The sequence below is a fragment of the Epinephelus lanceolatus genome, chromosome 15, assembly GCF_041903045.1.
Source record: "Epinephelus lanceolatus isolate andai-2023 chromosome 15, ASM4190304v1, whole genome shotgun sequence".
In the NCBI taxonomy this organism is placed as follows: Eukaryota; Metazoa; Chordata; class Actinopteri; order Perciformes; family Serranidae; genus Epinephelus; species Epinephelus lanceolatus.
In genome coordinates this window covers 40,940,679-40,959,833 of record NC_135748.1, presented here as the reverse complement: position 1 = coordinate 40,959,833, position 19,155 = coordinate 40,940,679, and the positions used below count along the sequence as shown (strand labels likewise).

The following is a 19,155-nucleotide window of genomic DNA, read 5'->3' as shown; positions in this document are numbered from 1 at the left end:
GACATCACTTCCTGTTTAGCCTCTGTTTCACCTGCTTCTATAACTCAACACAATCTGTCACTGAGGGTTTCTATCACTGACCCTACTGAGAAAGTGAAGCATGCTCTGCAGTTTACTGTCCATACTCTGAGATAAATTACCAACCAACCAAAACGACCATGTTTGTCTCGACCAGTGGTTTCTAAACTTTCTGTGCCCAGGACACACCAAAGGGCAAACCAAAATCTCAAGGCACATGGCACATCATTTGAGAACCACTGGTCTAGACATATGGAGTGAACCATGATAGGCCCCAGTCACACAAAAAGCATGTCGCAGGTTGCAAAATGTGAGGCACACCGCACTGTATTTCTTGTTTAAATTGAATTCTACTCATAAAATAACGCCTGCCGCACATTTTCATTGTTGCCGGGCAACCACTCCAGCACTTCCTCACTCTAACCTTCTCATGTAATCAATGTACCTTGTTTTATTTATTTATCTATTTATTTATTTTTGTTTTATATTTTATTTCACAGTAATGAGAAGTTCCTAAAATGGTCAGGCCAACACATTCTCACTTGTGTTTTCACAGGAAATTTAACGTTTACATACGGTCTCTTTCAAAATAATAGCACTACATCAGTACAACAACGTGGAAGTTTTTCCTCCAACAACAAAGATGCATGGTTGGGTTTAGGAAAAAAACAACAGGGTTTGGCTTTATGATCTTATTGGAATGCGAACACCGCTCTCCCGGGTGATAGTTTGTAGTTGTTGGACCCATTCACCACCAATCCCGCCCGCTCTCCTCAGACTTTCGTCACCTTAACTTTCATTCATGTCCCACCCTGTTTCCCCCTGACACCACTGAGCGCTGTTAAACTATAACAGCAACCGGCCGCCTATGACGCTGGTGTTAAACGGCAGCTTTTTTTTGTTAGTGTCTGACGCTGCAATTTACTGCCCAAGCACCAGATTTCGACAAAGTTGGAGTGAGACCGTGCTCGACATGCAGAGGGTACTGTCTGTAGCTCTGGTTGAGGGTGAGAGGCTGTCAGCAGATAAACAGAGATCTGTGTGGGTACATGAGACCCTAAAAAAGAGGCTGGATCATGGGGAGTACCACCAGTTGGTCCAGGAGCTTCTCCTCCATCATGGACGTTTACAGGCAGATTTTAGGATGACTCAGGGGCAGTTTGACAACCAATCATCGGGTCGTATAGCTCTGGGTATCCAGCAACCACTACCACCAGTTTCTCCTCCATTGTTTACCAACTGTAAACTTGTTGTCATGACCACCACAGAAGGCCCGCCTCTCAAATCATCCCATTGGACAATGGGGAAAAAAGCGGAGATGATGTGGAGCACTTTTCCGCTCTGAGCTGAAGTTTTTCAACTTGAGGAGTTCAGAGCGTTCCGGCTAAAATGCCAGGCATCTAAAGCGCAGAAACACGAGGCGCATAGCAACACAATCACAGCGAGCAAAGAGCTTCATTCTCAGTTAAAACAGTTATAGAAAACTGCCCCCAGCTGCTGAAAGGCTTTCTGTGTGATCTGACCCTTAATTTAGCTTTTTTGTTTTTGTTTGTTTGTTTTACTAATCTTCAGCATTACAACAAACTTCAGTGTGATTTTTAAAACGTCTTTTTAAAGGCACCCTGTGGATTTTAATGTTAACAAGCAAACGTTCTGCTTACGTTCACAGTGAGGTCTGACAGACATGTTGGATGTTTCCTTCCTCATTAAACATTTGCAAAGCTGATTTTGGAACCAGCAGTGTTTATATCATGTCTGCCAGCGAGTAGTTCTTCTTCTCTCGTGCCTTTAGCTGCTGCATTCCTCCTGTTGTTGTGTTTGGGTGTGTGTCCACATCAGCAGGAATGTGTGTGTGATACAAACGTTGCTCTGTAGCGCTGCATGTGGTCAAAACCTCCTCAGGGCGCCTTTAAATCTCTTTGCTGCAGTCTTTTTCTTTCCTTCAATAATTCCTTCCTTCCTTCTATCAACCTGTCGATGTTTCCTTCCCTCAGTGATCCCTCACTTCCTCCCTATGTCCCACCTTCCCTTCAATCCTCCCTCCTTCCTCCTCTCTCTTCATCCCTGAAGTCCTTTGTTAGGTCTTGATAAATTGGCTCTGACATTCTGCCAAAATGGCTGCCCTCACACACACACACACACACACACTCTTCTCTCTCCAGTGTTCTTACACCTACTGCTAATTGAATTGGCAATTTGTGTAACAGTACCAGTCCCCCTCTTCTCTCTCACACACACACAAATACTTTTCCATCTCTAATACACACCTATATGATATTTCACACACACACACACACACACACACACGCACACACAGAGGCGATCGCTGGTTTGTTGCCAGTTTCATATTAAACAAGAAAATAAATTAACAACAGCAGTAATGTTTGACTTTGAGAGACCAAAGTTAAATTGACTTTCCAATAAGATGGACAGACACACAAACAAACAAACAAACAAACACCTACGCATTCTCTCTCTCTCACAGACAGTCACATTTTTTAAAATATTTTCAAGAAGTTTGGGTCATAGACTTTTATTTCTTTATGACTTTGTGCTTCTACCTCACACTTTTTTTTTCTCAGATTCATTCCTGCAATTTGATTTTTTCTTGACTTGAAAATATTTTATTTTGTTATAATAATAATAATAATAATAATATTTTACTTGCACGCCCTCTCTTTTGTTTCTATTTTAAAGAATATTAATTCCATATTCTCTCCTTTATTTTGAAATTATTTATCTTCACCTGTTTTATTATTCCCCACTTCCTTTTTCCCTTTGTCCTTGCCTCCAGCATCCTTTCCTTTCCTGTTTCTTCCTGTTTTTCTTATTGCCTCCTGTCCTTGTTTCCCCTCTCCTCTCTCATTTCCTCCTTCCTCCACTTCCTTTTCCACTGCCCTCTTTCCTTTCCTCTCCTCTCCCATCCTCACCTCCTCCTCTCCTCTTCTTCTCCTTTATTCTTATCTTGATTCCTCTTCTCTCTTCATTCTAATCTCTCCTCTTTCCTTCCTTGTTTCCCCTTTCCTTTCCTTTCCTTTCCTTTCCTTTCCTCTTTCCTCCTGTTTTTCCTCATTTCCTCCTCTCCTTTTATCTCCTCACCTCTCCTCTCCTTTTCTTCCATCACTTCCCCTGTCTCCCCTTCATTCAGTTCAATTAAAACAAAATAATAAAGAAATAAACAAAAAATCAAAAACAAAATCAAAATGATTAAAGAAATAAAATAAAAGGAATAAATGAATACAAGTGAAAATAAAAAGTAATCATATTTTGATCTCTCTCCTCCTCTTTCCTCTGCCCTCTGTCTGTATTTATTATTATTATTAAAACAGGAAATACGTGTGTGTGTGTGTGTGCGTGCGTGTGTTGCACTCGTCCTGCAGGATCAGGTTTTTGTAACCACGTCTCCCAGGAGTGTGTGTGCTGCATGTTCAGGGGTCTCGCTGCAGACAAACAACAACAACATGAACACGCACACACAGACGCACACACAGACGTACACACACACACTGATGGCTAAATGCTCAGAGCATCGCTGGAGGGGGCTAGCTAAAATACACACACACACACACACACACACACACACACAGAACTTGTTTACTTGCAGCGAGGCCAAACCAGGGAGGAAGAGGAGGGAGGGAGGGAGGTTGTCATTGTTATTCTCCGGCCTTCATGTGTTGATCTTCGTCCTCGGAAGACACTGAAGAGACCGCTGTGACCTGCAGGGTCATGTGACAGACAGGGACCAATCAGAGCTGTCGGTGGGCTACTTTTAGGTTGACTTCTACTCCGAACTTCTTCAGTGAAGAAGAAACTCCTCATCACATCATGAAACCTAACCATCCTGCAAAAACAAGGGTTACTTCCTGTTATTCCTCTTCCATCACATCCCACCTTCTTTTCCTCCTCTTCTCCCTCTCTCTTTCACCTTGTCCTTCCCCAGCTCCCTCTGTTTCTCCTCCTCTTTCTCCTTCCTCACAGATTTTCCTCATCTTCGTCATCCTCACAGTCTCCATACCTTTTTCTTCTTCTCCACGATATCTCAAGAATGCCTTAAGAGAATTTCTTCTGTTAGGCACAAATGTCTATTTAGACTCAACCATCAAGTGATTTGTTTTTGGCGCTCAAAGGTCAAGGTCACTATGACCTCGTCTGTCTCATTCTCGTGAATGTGATATCTTTTTATGTCTTTAAATATGACACAAACATTCACTTGGACTTGAGGATACACTGATCCAATTTTGGTGGTCAGGGGTAAAAGGTCGAGGTCACTATGACCTTGTATCCATTTCATTCTCATAGGCGGGATATCTGAAGAACAGCTTACGAGAATTTCTTTAAATTTGGCACAAACATTCACTTTGACTCAACGATGATTTTGGTGGTCATAGGTCAGTGGTCAAGTCTGTGAGACCTCGTCCGTCTTATTCTTGTAAACATGATATCTCAAGAGTACCCCAAGGGAATTTCCTCAAATTTGGCACAAACGTTGACTTGGACTTAGCAATTAACTGTTGAGATTACTCTTTGAAGTGATTAGATTTTGGTGGTTAAAGGTCAATGTTGCTGTGACCTTGCATCTGCGGCAGTCTTGCAAACATGATGTCTCAACAACACCACAAGGGAATTTACTTAAATTTCACACAAACGTCCACTTAAACTGAGGTATATGATTAGTTTTTTGTGGCCGTGAGTCAAAGGTCAAGGTCACTGTGACCTCACAAAACATGTTTTTGGCCATAACTCAAGAATTCATACACTAATTATGACAAAACTTGACACAAATGTCTAAGAGGATAAAATAATGGAGGTCAAAAGGTCAAAGGTCAGCTTGACTGTGACATCATCATGTTTTAACGTCATATCTCAGGAAGAGAAGGGGAGACATTTGGTCAGATACTGAATTTGTGACTCTGATCTTGAAACTGTGCTGATTGTGTAGATCTTCTGTGTGTGAAGCATCCATGTTTTCACTGACATGGATTTAAACAACCACTGGGCGGTAACTCTAGTTTCTTTACTATAAATGTGTCTCTGATATTTCAGTTAATAACTGTCCTCACAGTTGTTTTGTTAGATGGATTTAAGATTTAATGACTGTGATCAGATTAAGGTTTTGATTCTGTTTTCCTTTCTTCACTGTAAAAAGTGTTTGAGTCCACACGGCTCACTGTAGATTATCAAATTTAAAACACAACATTTATTTTTGCACAAATATTCCCATGAGCTTCGGCTCCTCGATCCGTCCTCCCTGAGCTCCATCACCCCCTCTGTCCTTTGTCTTCTCTCTCCTCGCCCCTTTTTAGAGGGCTCTCCTTCACAAGAGCTTTTCATTACATCATTAATTGAGCCTAATTCAGCTACATTACCCCCCTCCACCAAAAAAAAGAAACGACAGGAGGGGTGTGTGTGTGTGTGTGTGTGTGTGAGAGAGAGAGAGAGAGAGAGAGTGAGAGAGCGAGAGTGTGTGTTTAAATTCAGTGTAATGAGGTCTGCAGGGAGACGAGGACGGAGGTTGTGTAGAGAGGAGAAAATTACCTCAGGGCAGAAAAATCTCTCTTTTAGTGAGCTTTAATGCCCCTCTGTCTCAAACTGTCTCTGTCCAAAACTGTCTCACTGTCTCAAACAGTCTGTCTCAAACTGTCTATTTCAAACTGTCTTACTGTCCGAAATGGTCTCACTGTCTGAAACCGTCTCACTGTCCGAACTGTCTCTCTGTCTCAAACCGTCTCACTGTCTGGCTCATACACTGTCTTTCTGTCTCATACTGGCCGACTTTTATTTGTTCATGTCACTGGTTTTCTTTTGCAAAGTTGCAAAGATGCTCGCAGTTTTCCTCAGAGCCTAGCACCTTCCAGCAACACAGGACACGCTGCATTTTGTTTTCCACAGTTAATTTGGTGGTTCCACGTCCGCGACTTTTGCTACCAGGGCAACCCGTTCTCATTCCAAAGTCGTCATATACCGCCACTTGATCAGTGATTTTGGCGTCAGACACTGATGAAAAAAAGGCGTCCTATTGCAGCTGTTTGATAAGTTGCTGGGCAGTGTCGGTGTATAACAACGCTGGACGGCGTCAGTATAGACGTCTTCATAACACAATGCTACGTAATGCAATCACCTGCAAAATCGGCAGGTATCAGCAATCTTGTCTGGTGCTAATCTGTTGCCAGGCAATAAAATCAATATTGGATAACTCTCCAATACCTACTACCAATTTTTTTCAAATAACAAACCTCAAACGTTCACGCCGTCGAAAGCAGTGACCAGAGGCATTATGTTTTTCGGTTGTTCATCCTGTGAACGTAATATCTCAAGAATGCCTTGAGGGATTTTTTTTTAATTCAGTACAAATGTCCACTTTGACTTTACGATGGAAGGGTTAGATTTTGGTGGATATAGGTCAAAGGACAAGGTCACTGTGACCTTGTCTGTCTCATTCTTGTAATGGGATATCTCAAGAACACCTTGAGGGACTTTTTTCAAATATGGCACAAACGTCCGGTTTGGTATTAACAATGATTTCTTTATATTTTTAAAGTTTAAGTGGAAGTCTGTTTTCAGAGACATGGATGTTAACTGTGAGTGCAACTTGACTGATTTGCGAAGCCTTATAACTGCGAGACGGTAATTCTAGTTCATCCATAAATTAATGAGTCCACTTTACACTCTTTTCACTGATGATTTCTCACGTCTTTCTGTCTCTCTGTCGTTGACTTCTCCATCCTCTCTTTCCAACCTTTAGAATATTACAAGCCTACTGATGTTGTCATGGTTCGCACTTCAGGTCAAAGAAAGCTTGCAACTTTTTGATTCCAGCTGGGAACCAACTTTTCAGGCTCTGAACATGTTGTTCTGAATGGTTTAAAATTGGGTGTGGGAAGCAGAATGGAACCAGTCCCATGCTGGTAGACAAAGGGTTTGTGAGAAAACTCAAATTCTGGTGTCCTGCATGAAAGTCAGTCATGCTACGCGCCCATCCACCACCCCAGCCTCTACACCCTCACACACCACTTCCTGCACAGGCACTGAACACTGGCACTGGACATACATTTTGTAAATGGGATGTTGGGCTGGTTGTGCAAGATGGTTTTATAAAAAATAGTCATGTTGTCTGGATTGTTGTCTGTATAGAAGACAGGAAGGAACCATATCAACAGCCAGTTGTCCTGAAGTCAGTATCGGTAGGATTGCTTTCAGCCTGCGTCAGAGTTTTAGAGACGGGTGGAGCACTCAGCAGATTCAGTGTTGTGTTCATGGCAACATGTTTGTTGTACTTTCTGTCTGTGTCTTTCTCTTTTTGAGTTTGTGACCTATTTTTATGGCTGAATGATGTAGATGTACAGTATGTGATAGAAAACTGGTGATAAAGGGACGTTTTTAAAAATTCAAAATCTCTTCCTGTCTGTCTCTCACGCTCTGGCTCTGTCTTCTTTTGGGAAAGAGAGAGACAGTTTAACCTGAGGGCAGATTTTTCACATCGCCTCCTCTCTCCCTCTCTCTGTCTCTCTGGCTGTTGTACTTTCTGTTTTTCTCTGTAGAGAGAGTTTTGCCCTCAGGGAGAAATTTTAGAAAGCTATAAAACATTTCTCTCTTTCTCTTTTTCCTCTCTCGTCTGCCTCTCACTGTCTCTTTCTCTCTCCCTCTCTCCAGAGATGAGCAGTGATGGATAGAAAGATGAGAATAATAAAAAGGATATCGAGAAACAAAAAGGAAGAGAGAATATAATAAGACAGAGAGAGATATGCCGGTTTTTGGTATCCTTGCCTTTAGACTCGCCTCTCAGACTTGACCACAGAGGAACAGAGACTAATTTTCAGCCACTCAGCCATCATTTGTTTTAGAAATATTTGTGGACTATGTAAACACTGGACAGGTGATCAAAGCATCACAGTTTTAGAGCTGATAATGTGGTCAGAGCCTCCTGCTAACTACATCCCACTGCCTCCCAATCTCTTCTCAAGAACTCTACATCTGTCTTTTCTGTGTAGTCTCAATGTGATCGTACAGATGGGAACAACTTTGTTTCAGAGTTTGATTTTTGGTTTGGTGTTTGGTTTCTTTTCACCATGACCACAAACTCTCCCCAACACTGATCAAGTAGTGTGAAAGGCTGGAATTTAACCAGACTGGAACCACAGCAGAAAAAGTTCATGTGAATCTTTTCTCTTTTAGAGGGCTGTTGGGAACTTTTAATGTATACCAGAGTGCGTATATCGTTTTCCAAACCCACTTGCTTCCTGTATGAATGTTGAGCCAAAGCATAATGTTTTCTAAACCAAACCACGTGCTTTTGTAACCTTAACCTTATCATGTGCTTTTGTTGATGTCCTGGCGTTGGGTTGTGGCATCCTGGAACATCAACAGCAGATACAGGAGGATACCTAGCATGTAATATGTAGATGTGAAAGTCCACTGACAAAGCGGCGACATGTGACGACCTTTGGATGAGAACATGTTGGGCATACACATGTAGATAAGTCACATACGTACATTCAGAAGGTATACTCAGCTGCGCTGTTTCATAGGGTCCCCTGCATGCCACAGCGAGTACTATGTACTTGGAGCGGTAGGCTGGCACCCAGTCATTGGACCTTGTGTGAGGTTTCATCTAAAGTGGGCTTAAAAAACAGTATATGCTACCTTAGTACTTCTCCTTGTTCTCTTTGTGGAAATACTGACTCACAAGAAATGACTTTTCCCTGAGACACTGAATACTGTAAGATGTTGAAATGGTTATATAACAATGTGTAAACTGTAGGCTTCTCACTTCTTAAGCAATTCTCATGACAATAGCATCATGTTGTTGAAGACATCAATTCAGGTTTTCTGTGAAATTATCCATGAACTGATCAGCTAAGAGCTCACTGTAATTTGAAGGACTCACCTCTAGTGGTGAACCCACTGTCTGTCTACAGAACCTCCACATATCAAGTTCAACTGGAATTAACCTGCAATTGCATGTAAATACACTGGTTGAATTCACTAAATTAAACCTGTTTGCATTATTAGCTCTTTGCTTAAACCTTAGGATATGCTATGGTGAAACCATATTAGCATAAAGCTAATGGTTCCCACTGGTTTCAGTGAGGAGAGCTAACAATGCTAACTCGTCACACTGTTTAAAGACTGTTCTGCAGAGCTGACCTCACTGGTTCCTTTTGTCCTGTGCCATGTGTGTTTGTCATGCTAGGCTGTATAAACGTTACTGTGAGTGTGTGTGTGTGTGTGTGTGTGTGTGTGTGAATGCATATTTGTGTGTGTGTGTAGCTTTGCTCGTATCAATGTGTCTGAGTCTCACCGGTCTTCTTCTGTCCTGTCCTGTGCTTTCTCTCTCCTTGTGTGTGTGTGTACGTATGTGCATTTGTGTGTGCGTGTGTTTAGCTATCGGCACCCAGCGAAGGAGGAGTCCTAGCGCCATCGCCTCGGAGATCTTCGAACCTCACCTGGGCAGCCACATTTTACAGGTAGGAGCTGTTCAATGTTCAAGGTCGACTTTATCTGAGCTCACCTTTGGGAATGAGGTTGAAAATGCATATGGATGCAGTGTGTGTGTGTGTGTGTGTGTGGAGGTTCACACACACCTGTGTAAATGTACTCTTTTAGACAACTGCAAAATGTCAAACTTGACACACACACACACACACACACACACACACAGTAACACTGGTGATCCCCGCACTTTTCAAGAAGCGCCATCCCCGGGTCTTCCACACATCAGCATAGTTGTATGTTTCCTGACTACATGCTAAAACACCAGCATTTCCCTTCCCAGTCCTTCTGTCTTGTGTCCCATTAAAGCTCCAGTGTGAAGGATTTAGGGAAATGGAATATGATATTATAAGTCTGTTTTCTTTCGTGTATAATCACCCGAAAATAAGAATCATTGTGTTTCCGTATCTTAAAATGAGCTGTTTATATCTACATAGGCAGCAGGTCCTCGTCTATAGAGATCACCATTTTGCATCGCCATGTTTCTACAGTAGCCCAGAGCAGACAAACCAAACACTGGCTCTAGATAGGGACATTCATGTTTTTGTGCTGGCCACTGTAGCATCAGGAAAATATAGATTTTTTAACGTAAAACTGCTTCATTCAGTGTTTTCACCAGTTTTAATCCCCGTAAATTTTACACACTGTTCGAAATGTTTAGTCGTGACTCTTGTTCACAGCCTTTATGTCTGAATGGTAAACAGGTCAAACAAAGTAATGTTCCCTCCTTAAATTGTTTTATTTAATACTTCTGACATCGTCAAAGGGTAAAATGATCCAATATTTCACTTGAAGTCAGAAAAGTTAAAGATCTTTTGATTCTCTTCTGTCCCGTTAATCATCTTGTTACTCCTCAGATTTATCTTCAGGACCACTGTGTGAAACATTCTAACTGTACGCGTCCGCATGCTCACGTTAACATTACATATTAACTTAACTGATGTTACGAGCAGAATGGCAGCCCCATTGCTTCATTGTTTTTTATGACAGTTAAAGAAAAAAGCTCTTAAACCCGTTGAGCTCTGCTATAAAAACAGTCTGTCAATGCATATGTTGATACTTTTGCTCATTGTGATGTCATTTCTCGGAGTATTTTCAAATTCTTCAAATGCCCAAAATCTATACAACCTAAGCTAAAAGGTAACGAAGGTCAATAGACCATAATAATTGGGGTTGAAATTACACCATGAATTAAAAAATTACTTCTTTTTTTTAAAACAGATTTGAAAAAATAAGCACGCAAAACATATCGATCCAGAAGATTTCAAAATGTAGAAACATAATTAAAATACTTCTTCACACTCCACAAGTTATTTGAACCACATACACACATCTGTACATTTTAGTTTCTTAAGTGTACTCCTATTTTTATGAGCGGAGTGCAAAGCCATTTTGATAGTTTCATCAATCAATCAATCAATCAATCAATTTTATTTATAAAGCCCAATATCACAAATCACAATTTGCCTCACAGGGCTTTACAGCATACGACATCCCTCTGTCCTTATGACCCTCACAGCGGATCAGGAAAAACTCCCCAAAAAAACCCTTTAACAGGGAAAAAAAACGGTAGAAACCTCAGGAAGAGCAACTGAGGAGGGATCCCTCTTCCAGGACGGACAGACGAGCAATAGATGTCGTACAGTTTCATCTGCAGTATAAATATTTTCCCACTTTTTTATATCCCTAAAACCTGTACAACCTAAAAGCTAAAAAGACATTTCTGTGGACCTGCTTCTCTGCTCCTCTGGCACCACCGCACATTTTCACCATCTTTGGATTGCTTGTAGCATGATGTAATGATGTCATCGCAAGCAGACAATGTGATGGCATGAAAGACAGAAGTCGTTCTGCTGCACAAAAAACAAAAAACACTGTTGCTATTATAAATATATATATTATTTTTTAGATTGATTTTAAGCAGGATCATGTGAACATCGATCTCCCGTGACCATGACGGGACAATACTGTGGTGTCTCCTCGCATTTTCATCATATTTTGAACAATTTGTAGCATAATGTAATGACATCATCGCAGATGGACACCATGATGGCACGAATGATGGAAGTCTCAGTTGTCAGGTGCAAAAAGAATGAACGCTGTAGCTGTTGTACTTTTTATCTTAAACAGGATCATGAAACAACAGCCCCCATGGCCGCCTGCAGGAGGGCCATTTTCAGAGGGTTAAATGTCATGAAAAGAGCTCTAGGATCTGTTCACAGCAAAGTTAATGTTTACATTCCTCTCACATGTCTGTTATTCAGTGTGTGATGAGCATCCGTCTCGTTAGTGAGGCCTGATGAACTTTTATTAATTCTCCATCATTCTCTAATTTCTGTTATTCCTGAATCCCAGGACTATCATCGTCTGGGGTTGAAACTCCGTCACATTCTGTGTCAGACTGAGGATTTTACACCATTTTGTTATCTGAGTTATTTCTTCTGATTTGCCTCTGAGCTTCTCTGAAGCTAAATTATTCCTCATAATGTACCTTTACATTATTAGCGCAGTGATTCCTCATAATTCACCCTCAGATTTTTCACCACAGCCGACTTCAATTATTCCTCAACATCCAGCTGCTGCCGCCGCCGCTAAGCTGAATTATTAAATGGAATTATGAAAGTATGATAATGACTGGGTTATCGCTGTTCGCTCCCTCGGGTTTGTGTGTGTGTGTGTGTGTGTGTGTGTGCGCGTGTGCATGTAAAATGTGTGTGTGTCTTGTAGTTTTAATCCCTAACATGCTCCACTCCTTATCTGTTTAACATACAGCCCAAAGGCTGAGCTTTTAACATCACAACCAGGCTGACGCGATACCACAGCTGATAGAGGCTGGTAATCTGTGTGTGTGTGTGTGTGTGTGTGTGTGTGTGTGTGTGTGTGTGTGTGTGTGTGTTATACAATATGCACTATTTGTAAGTGTGCATACATTCCTGAGATGATTTTGTGAACCTCCAAAAGTGTTTCACTGCTTCTCCGTTATTAAACCTAGAAATCTTGTTTGTGTGTGTGTGTGTGTGTGTATGTGCGCATCTGTTTCAGTCACACCTGATTATTGTTATAATCTGGTTGACACCAGTGAGCCTTCGCTGTGTAAAAATCCACATTATTCAAATCTTCTTGTACTTTTTTAATCCCTTTATCATACGGAGGATCCTGACAGAAAAGTTCCTCCCAGATACGAAGAATTCACCACAAACTGTTTGAAAGACACTGACACTGACCGTCTGTAACAGTGAGGCAGACTAATGGCTCCTGTTACTGTTGTCCGGCGGTGGAGAGGAGACACGAGAGGAGCTGAGTCGCATTGATCCTTGAGAATGGACGAGTTTAGATGTAACTGGTGGACTCTAGTGATGTCTGCGTTGTGTTGATATGAAGAGGCCCCCGATCTCTGTTTATTCCTGACAGCAAGTGGCAAAAACAAAATCCTTCGTCAAACACAATCATACAAACTTGAGCCCCTATGCGAATTAAACGACACAGGAATATGTTAGCATAAAATTAACGTATAAACAATGCTAAACCACTTACCTCTCCCATGAAGTACAACAGCAAAAGGGGAGAGGTAAGGAGGGAGACACCCCTTTATAGCTGGGGTACCCCAAATGGTGAACGTAAGGTGACAGAAACTGAAACAAATTTTGTGGAATTATAAAACTTAATATTGCAAATGTGCATTGAGCCAGGTCTCACTCCAAAGTCATCGAAATCCAGCGCTTGGGTAGTGACTTGGGGCGTCAAAAATGTCTTTTAACGCCAGCATGATTCCCTGCCGGTTGTCATTATAGTTGAGCGGCGCCCGGCCGCATCAGGGGGAAACGCAGCGGGACAAGGATGAAAATTGGGTTGGGAGGGGGGGAGTGGTGGATGGATCCAACAAACACTGACTTTCATCCAAGAGAGGGGCATTCACGTCTCGTAAGATTGGAAAGTCAAACCCTGTTTTATTTTCCTAAACCTAATCACATGTGTTTGTTGTTGAAGGGAAAAAAAAGTCAATTCCCAGTGTTGTGCCGTCGTAGTGCTTTTATTTTGAAAGAGACTGTATGCAAACTGTACATTTCCTGTGAAAACAGAAGTGTATTTTGAAAACAGACAATGCATGTAACAGGCTGAACTTGACACGGCGTCCAGAACGTCAACAACCAACACACCCAGGGTACCTTGGACGTCGTATGTGGACGTGGGAACTCCATGACCAAACGTGGACATGTGACGAGGTCGGAGTGAGAACGCAGGAGAGATGAATCAGGAAGAAACTGGTTTGAAATCTACTCCGAGCTGCTCCCAGTGTGAACACTCTGTCAGCCTGACAGCTAGAGGGCGCTATTCCTGAAACGCTCCAGCTCATTCTGTATCAGTAGAAGACAGCGAAGCAGACCGAGGAGGATGTTGTGCATTAGTCCTGCGTGCAACCACATCTGTCACAAGTCCTTGTTGTTGCGTTTGTTCTTTATCTGTCCCGCTTTAATCCTGCAGACAGCCACAGCAGAGAGCGAGCGTGTCGCCGTGACAACCGTCTCTCCTCTTCCGCCGCTCTGCACATCATGTTGTCATGTGTGAGTGTTAACACGAGGCTGGAACAAGCAAAGAGCAGCCGAGCCGCCGCGCATCCGCTCACGCTGCGCTGAGCATCGCTGCCGTGTTGAGACTCTGTGTGTTTGTGTGTGTGTGTGTGTTTGAGTGAGTGAGTGTTAACACCGTGTTCTGATCCTGCAGCTCGAGACACTAGACATCCCATAATACCTTGTTATAATCCCTGGAGAGTCGCTATGACAACCATATGAGGCAGATCCCGAGGCAGATTGAGGCAGCTGTGAGATTGGAAGTGACACGAACAATGTGGGCCTCCCTTCACCTGGAAGAGGGAAGAGGTGTGTGTGTGTGTGTGTGTGTGTGTGTGTCTGTTTGTGTGTGAGTGACAGGCTTTCTGTTAAAATGTGCCCTAAATTAAGACACTGCCTTTTAAAGAAAACCTGCCAATACACTGAAACAGAGCAGAACACGTCCACATCTGGCTGATGAGACCTGTTTTTGTTTTTTTGTTCATGCGATTAATGAAACTCCAGGTGGTTTTCCATCGGCAGTTTCCAGCCGCAGCAAGTCAAACCCTGCCCAACAATTTGCGTTTCCATTACCAGTTAAAACACGGCAAGTTGTTGAGAGCTATGTCAGAAGTAGACCATCTCTGGAGTCCGTCCACTAGAGCACCAGACCACCTCCAAACGGTTTGCGGCGACGTCTCACTGACTGCAAACAACCCTGATGATCCCACTTCCCAAAACAAGCCTGTGTTGTGAGACTCAGTCTCTGTGTGTTCAGCTCTCAATACTGTTTTTGCTTTTAACCACTGTATAAAGTAATGGCCAAAGCCCCCATGAGGTGCCTGCCATCTTGGATGAAGTTGCCATATTTGGATGAGAGGATAGAGCTAACCCTAGAGCTAAAAAACACACTGACGGTGCATCACACGCCCCTAGCACACACTGGACTTCTGCAGCTCATCTGCAGAAGACCATGCAAAGTCATAACTACTTTAACTGAAAGATCTGTACTTCCTCCACTTCTGCGTTAGCTTAAAATAATGTGTGGAGAGCTTTTAATTAAACTTTATTCTCACCTAAAGAGCCGATCTCCAGAGCTGTGGCTCTCCAGTCAATATCTTCTCAGCCATTGTCTTTATAATGACGGGACAGTGGGTTGTTTAGTGCAGGATATTGCTCGACCTCAATGTCTCTCATCATCTAGTCTTCATACATGAGACAGCTACAGGTACTGACTTCTCTTTATGCATCAGTGGTGATGAGAGGAGTCAAGCTGCCATAGGAGCAGAAAAAAGGAGCTGGAGCTAGTTTGTACAAGCAGACGGGAATAATGCATTTAATTCCGTGCTGCGCGGTGGTGCGTCCACATCTAGCTTCCACTGGTGTGGGGTTGCACATTTAAAATAATAGGGGCGTATTTTTTGCCACACTGTGTTCGGCACCAGTTTGTTTTGGCCTTAACACTAGCTGCTAGCTTGGTTAGCACAGCATTTATAGCTACAGCTAACTGTGATAATGCTAATGCTAGTTTTCACCAGGGATAACCAGGTTTAAACCAAAACAAATGTTCTTACCGGAAAAACTGAACATGTTACTCCTTAGAGGGCCTCTCAGTACAACCTAACACTGAACAAGACTTTTTTATTAAAGATCAAGATGTTGCAATTAACTTTTAGAAGTTTAAAACATACTGAAATGGTGACATGTTTGGTCATGAACTTTCCACGTCCACATATGATGTCCAAGGTACCCTGGGTGTGTTGGTTGTTGACGTTCTGAGACGCTGTGTCAACTTCAGCCTGTTACATGCATTGTCTGTTTTCAAAATACACTTCTGTTTTCAGAGGAAATGTACAGTTTGCATACAGTCTCTTTCAAAATAAAAGCACTATGTCAGTACAATACTGCAAATTGGTGTTTTTTTTCTTCAACAACAAAAGCATGTGGTTAGGTTTAGGAAAAAAGTTCAGGGTTTGGCTTTACAATCCCGTCCACTCTACTTGGACTTTAACCTCTGTAACTTACGTTGTTGTCCCACTGTGTTTCCCTCTGATGCTGCCAGGTACAGTTAAACATTATCAGTGACCGGCTGTGACTCATGGTGACATGAAAGGACAGCTTTCTTTCACAGGAATAGTTCAGTTTGTATCAGCAGCAACTTTACGCACAGTTGCATACAAAGTGAAATTGAGTCCAAAATATGCGCCCAGTGCACCCGTTCATTATTGTCTCGATCTTGTTGATCTTTGTGTCAGTTTTTGAGTTTTCTAAAAAAAACTAATTATAAAGCTGAGGACAGGAGCGCTCACACAGCTGCAAAATAATGAATCAATGTCAGAGGAGATTATTAGATTAATTATTAGATTAATGATTGAAAAGGTCAGAGCTTATTATGTCGACTCTCCTCACATTACAAAACTAGTGACTATCTGGACAAGTATTTTAAGTTTCACACACACACACACACACATATAGTGATAATATCAAACATCACATCAGCAAAATTACAAAAAATATTGTTTTATTTTGGTTTAAAACACTGTCTCATCAAACAGGAAGTGAAGTCACGTTCAGGCTGTGTTTATTTAAAGAGCGTACTCACAGTTTTGTCGCCGTGCTGCAGTCCTCAGGACAAACACATGTGTGTCATTTATGTACATACATTTATCTGTGTGTGTGTTTGTGTGTGCGTCAGCTCATCTCCTCTACGTACATACATCATTCCGAGCGTGTTTCTGCATCACTGTGAGTGTGTGTTTGTGTGTGTGCGCGCGCCGTAGCCTTTTCAGCGGAGAAGGAAGGCCGACGTGTTGGCGGCAAATTGGCCTCATTAATCTCCCGCTTAATTGATTGTGAGAAGTTTGAGGATGACATTTTAAGAAAGCGTGGCGGACGGGGCGCGGCGTGATTGATTTGGCTAAAACGCAGCGCTAATGAATGCCAGCCAGTCACTTAGGTGGTAGAGACCAGACACTAATTTCAGAGAGATTAGGCCAGAGAGGTTGATAACGCTTAATGAAGAGAGAGAGGGAGCAGTCATTAAACAGGATGTAAAGCTCCATGTGTGCTCTCCTGTCAGGTATGAGCTGCTCTGCGTTCACCAGACTAAATGAATGAAGCTTGTGTTTGTATGAACTTTATTACTCATCCATATAGATCTGTGCAGGAAAAACATGGACGCAGAGTCTCTGGAGGGATGAGATGAAGTTTGAATCCGCTCTCACAGTTCGAATGATTATAACAGAGTATAGCCTTATAATGAAGTGTAAATTTAGACAGCACTAAATTAAAACATATTGCCCTTCAGACAAGTTGTAAATACTTAGATTTGTTGTAGCTAACTGTTTACAACAGCTAACTGGTTGCACGTGTAACTTGTGGTTTTTCATTTCCACCAGTATAATGAAAAGAAAAAGACATAATTATGAAAACTTTCTTGACATAATTACTTAAAAATAATGAGAAACTTTCTCAAAATAATGACCTAATCTAGAAAATGTTGACAAGGTTTGACAAAATAATTAATTAGTTTATTAAGATTATGATTTAGTATCTCAAAAATATTGAGTTAGTTTCCTAAAACATTGACGTAGTATCTTAAAATAATGAGAAACTTTCTCAAAATACTAACTTAATCTGAAAAACATTGACTACGTATCCCAAAACAATGACTTGATTTTTTTTTTTCTAAATAAAGTCATTATTTTGAAAATGTTGTAAGTTATATTAAATTCATTATTTCAAAAATAATGACTTATGCCGCATTCACATGGAATCAGGCGGGCGGCAGACGGGAGACATCTTCTGGATGGAACAGGAGAAATAAACAAGCGGTCCGACGGAACGGCACGACGGCAAAATGAGACACACGTGATTCGTGACACATGACTGTTGCTATGGTGATGTTTTTGGGCTACAGAGAGCTAACATTAGCCAGATAGCGCGCTAAGCTAATAAAGTAATTCATAACATTACATTTCATATTACTTACCTGGTATTCCACCCAGCTCTGCGCTAATCACGTCCCATATGTACGCCTTCTTGGAAGCATCACGATAGGCTTTTAAAGTTTAGTATAATTCTGGGTGCTGCTGCACCAAAAGCACTAGCTTTTTGTTGTCAAGTACAGCCATATTTTCCTTTCTGTTTTGGAACTATGTCACGTATTTCGTGGCCAGTGAACAGTAAAGGTTAAAATATTTTAACTTTGGACGACATCGCCGTCTACCGTCCGGCCTTGCCCAAGTTTTACCGTCCTTTTCTTGTCCACTAACATGACATCCGGTTTGCCGTCTGCCGTTTGCCTGATTCCATGTGAATGCAGCATTAACCTAAAAACAGTGACTTAGTATCTCAAAAAAGGACTCAGTTACTCAAAAGTAATAACTTATTTATCTCAAAATAATAAAGAACCTTCTCAATAGTAACTCTCTTGAGTTACTATTGTTTCTCATTATTTTGAGATATTAAATCCAAATTTTAGTCACCTTAATGATACATTTCTCAGCTGACTGTGGATGAGACACATTTCCCAGACGTCTCTTTAAAGAGGGACACAGATTCAGGGAGATATTACCCTGATATGATGAGCTGTAGCATCACATGTGAGGGCTGGAGCTGTCACAAATTAGCAGACTGCTCCTTTAAGTTGAGCAGGTCAGGAAGTAGCAGGAAGTTTAGTTGTTGCTGATGAAGTGAAATTGTTGTGGTGTGTTTGGACTTTAAAGAGCAGATTGATGTTTGGTGATTTTAAAGACACCATGTGGTGTTTGAAGATGAAGAGGCGGCGGACAGACGGACACTAATTAAACAGAGGGGTGCAGTAAAGTAAACTGTGTGTGCATGTGTCGATCCAAAAAGTGCCAACAATTAGAGAGTGATTGATGAAGAGAGAGACGCCGCGTGTGTTTACGCTTTGCTAACGTCAGAAAGTGAACCGCTGCAAAAAAGAGACAAAGAGGAAGAAAGTGTGTGTGACTGTCTTTGTGTGTGTGTGTGTGTGTGTGTGTGTGTGTGTGTTTATAACAGCCTGGAAGAGCACCTGGCATGATGAGTGTCTGGGGGGAGGAATGCCACACCTGTTAACACACACACACACACA

General features: G+C 41.8%; 1 protein-coding gene across 4 annotated transcripts in view; it reads left to right on the top strand.

The window, feature by feature from the left end:
- The window catches only part of npas3 (neuronal PAS domain protein 3), a 470,885-nt gene that overhangs the window by 260,406 nt on the left and 191,324 nt on the right, over positions 1–19,155 (top strand). For all 4 annotated transcript variants that reach the window (XM_033642411.2, XM_078175360.1, XM_078175359.1 and 1 more), the window contains one exon: positions 9,400–9,482. In XM_033642411.2, coding sequence (XP_033498302.1) covers positions 9,400–9,482 — 83 coding nt within the window. The remainder of the gene's footprint in view (positions 1–9,399; positions 9,483–19,155) is intronic.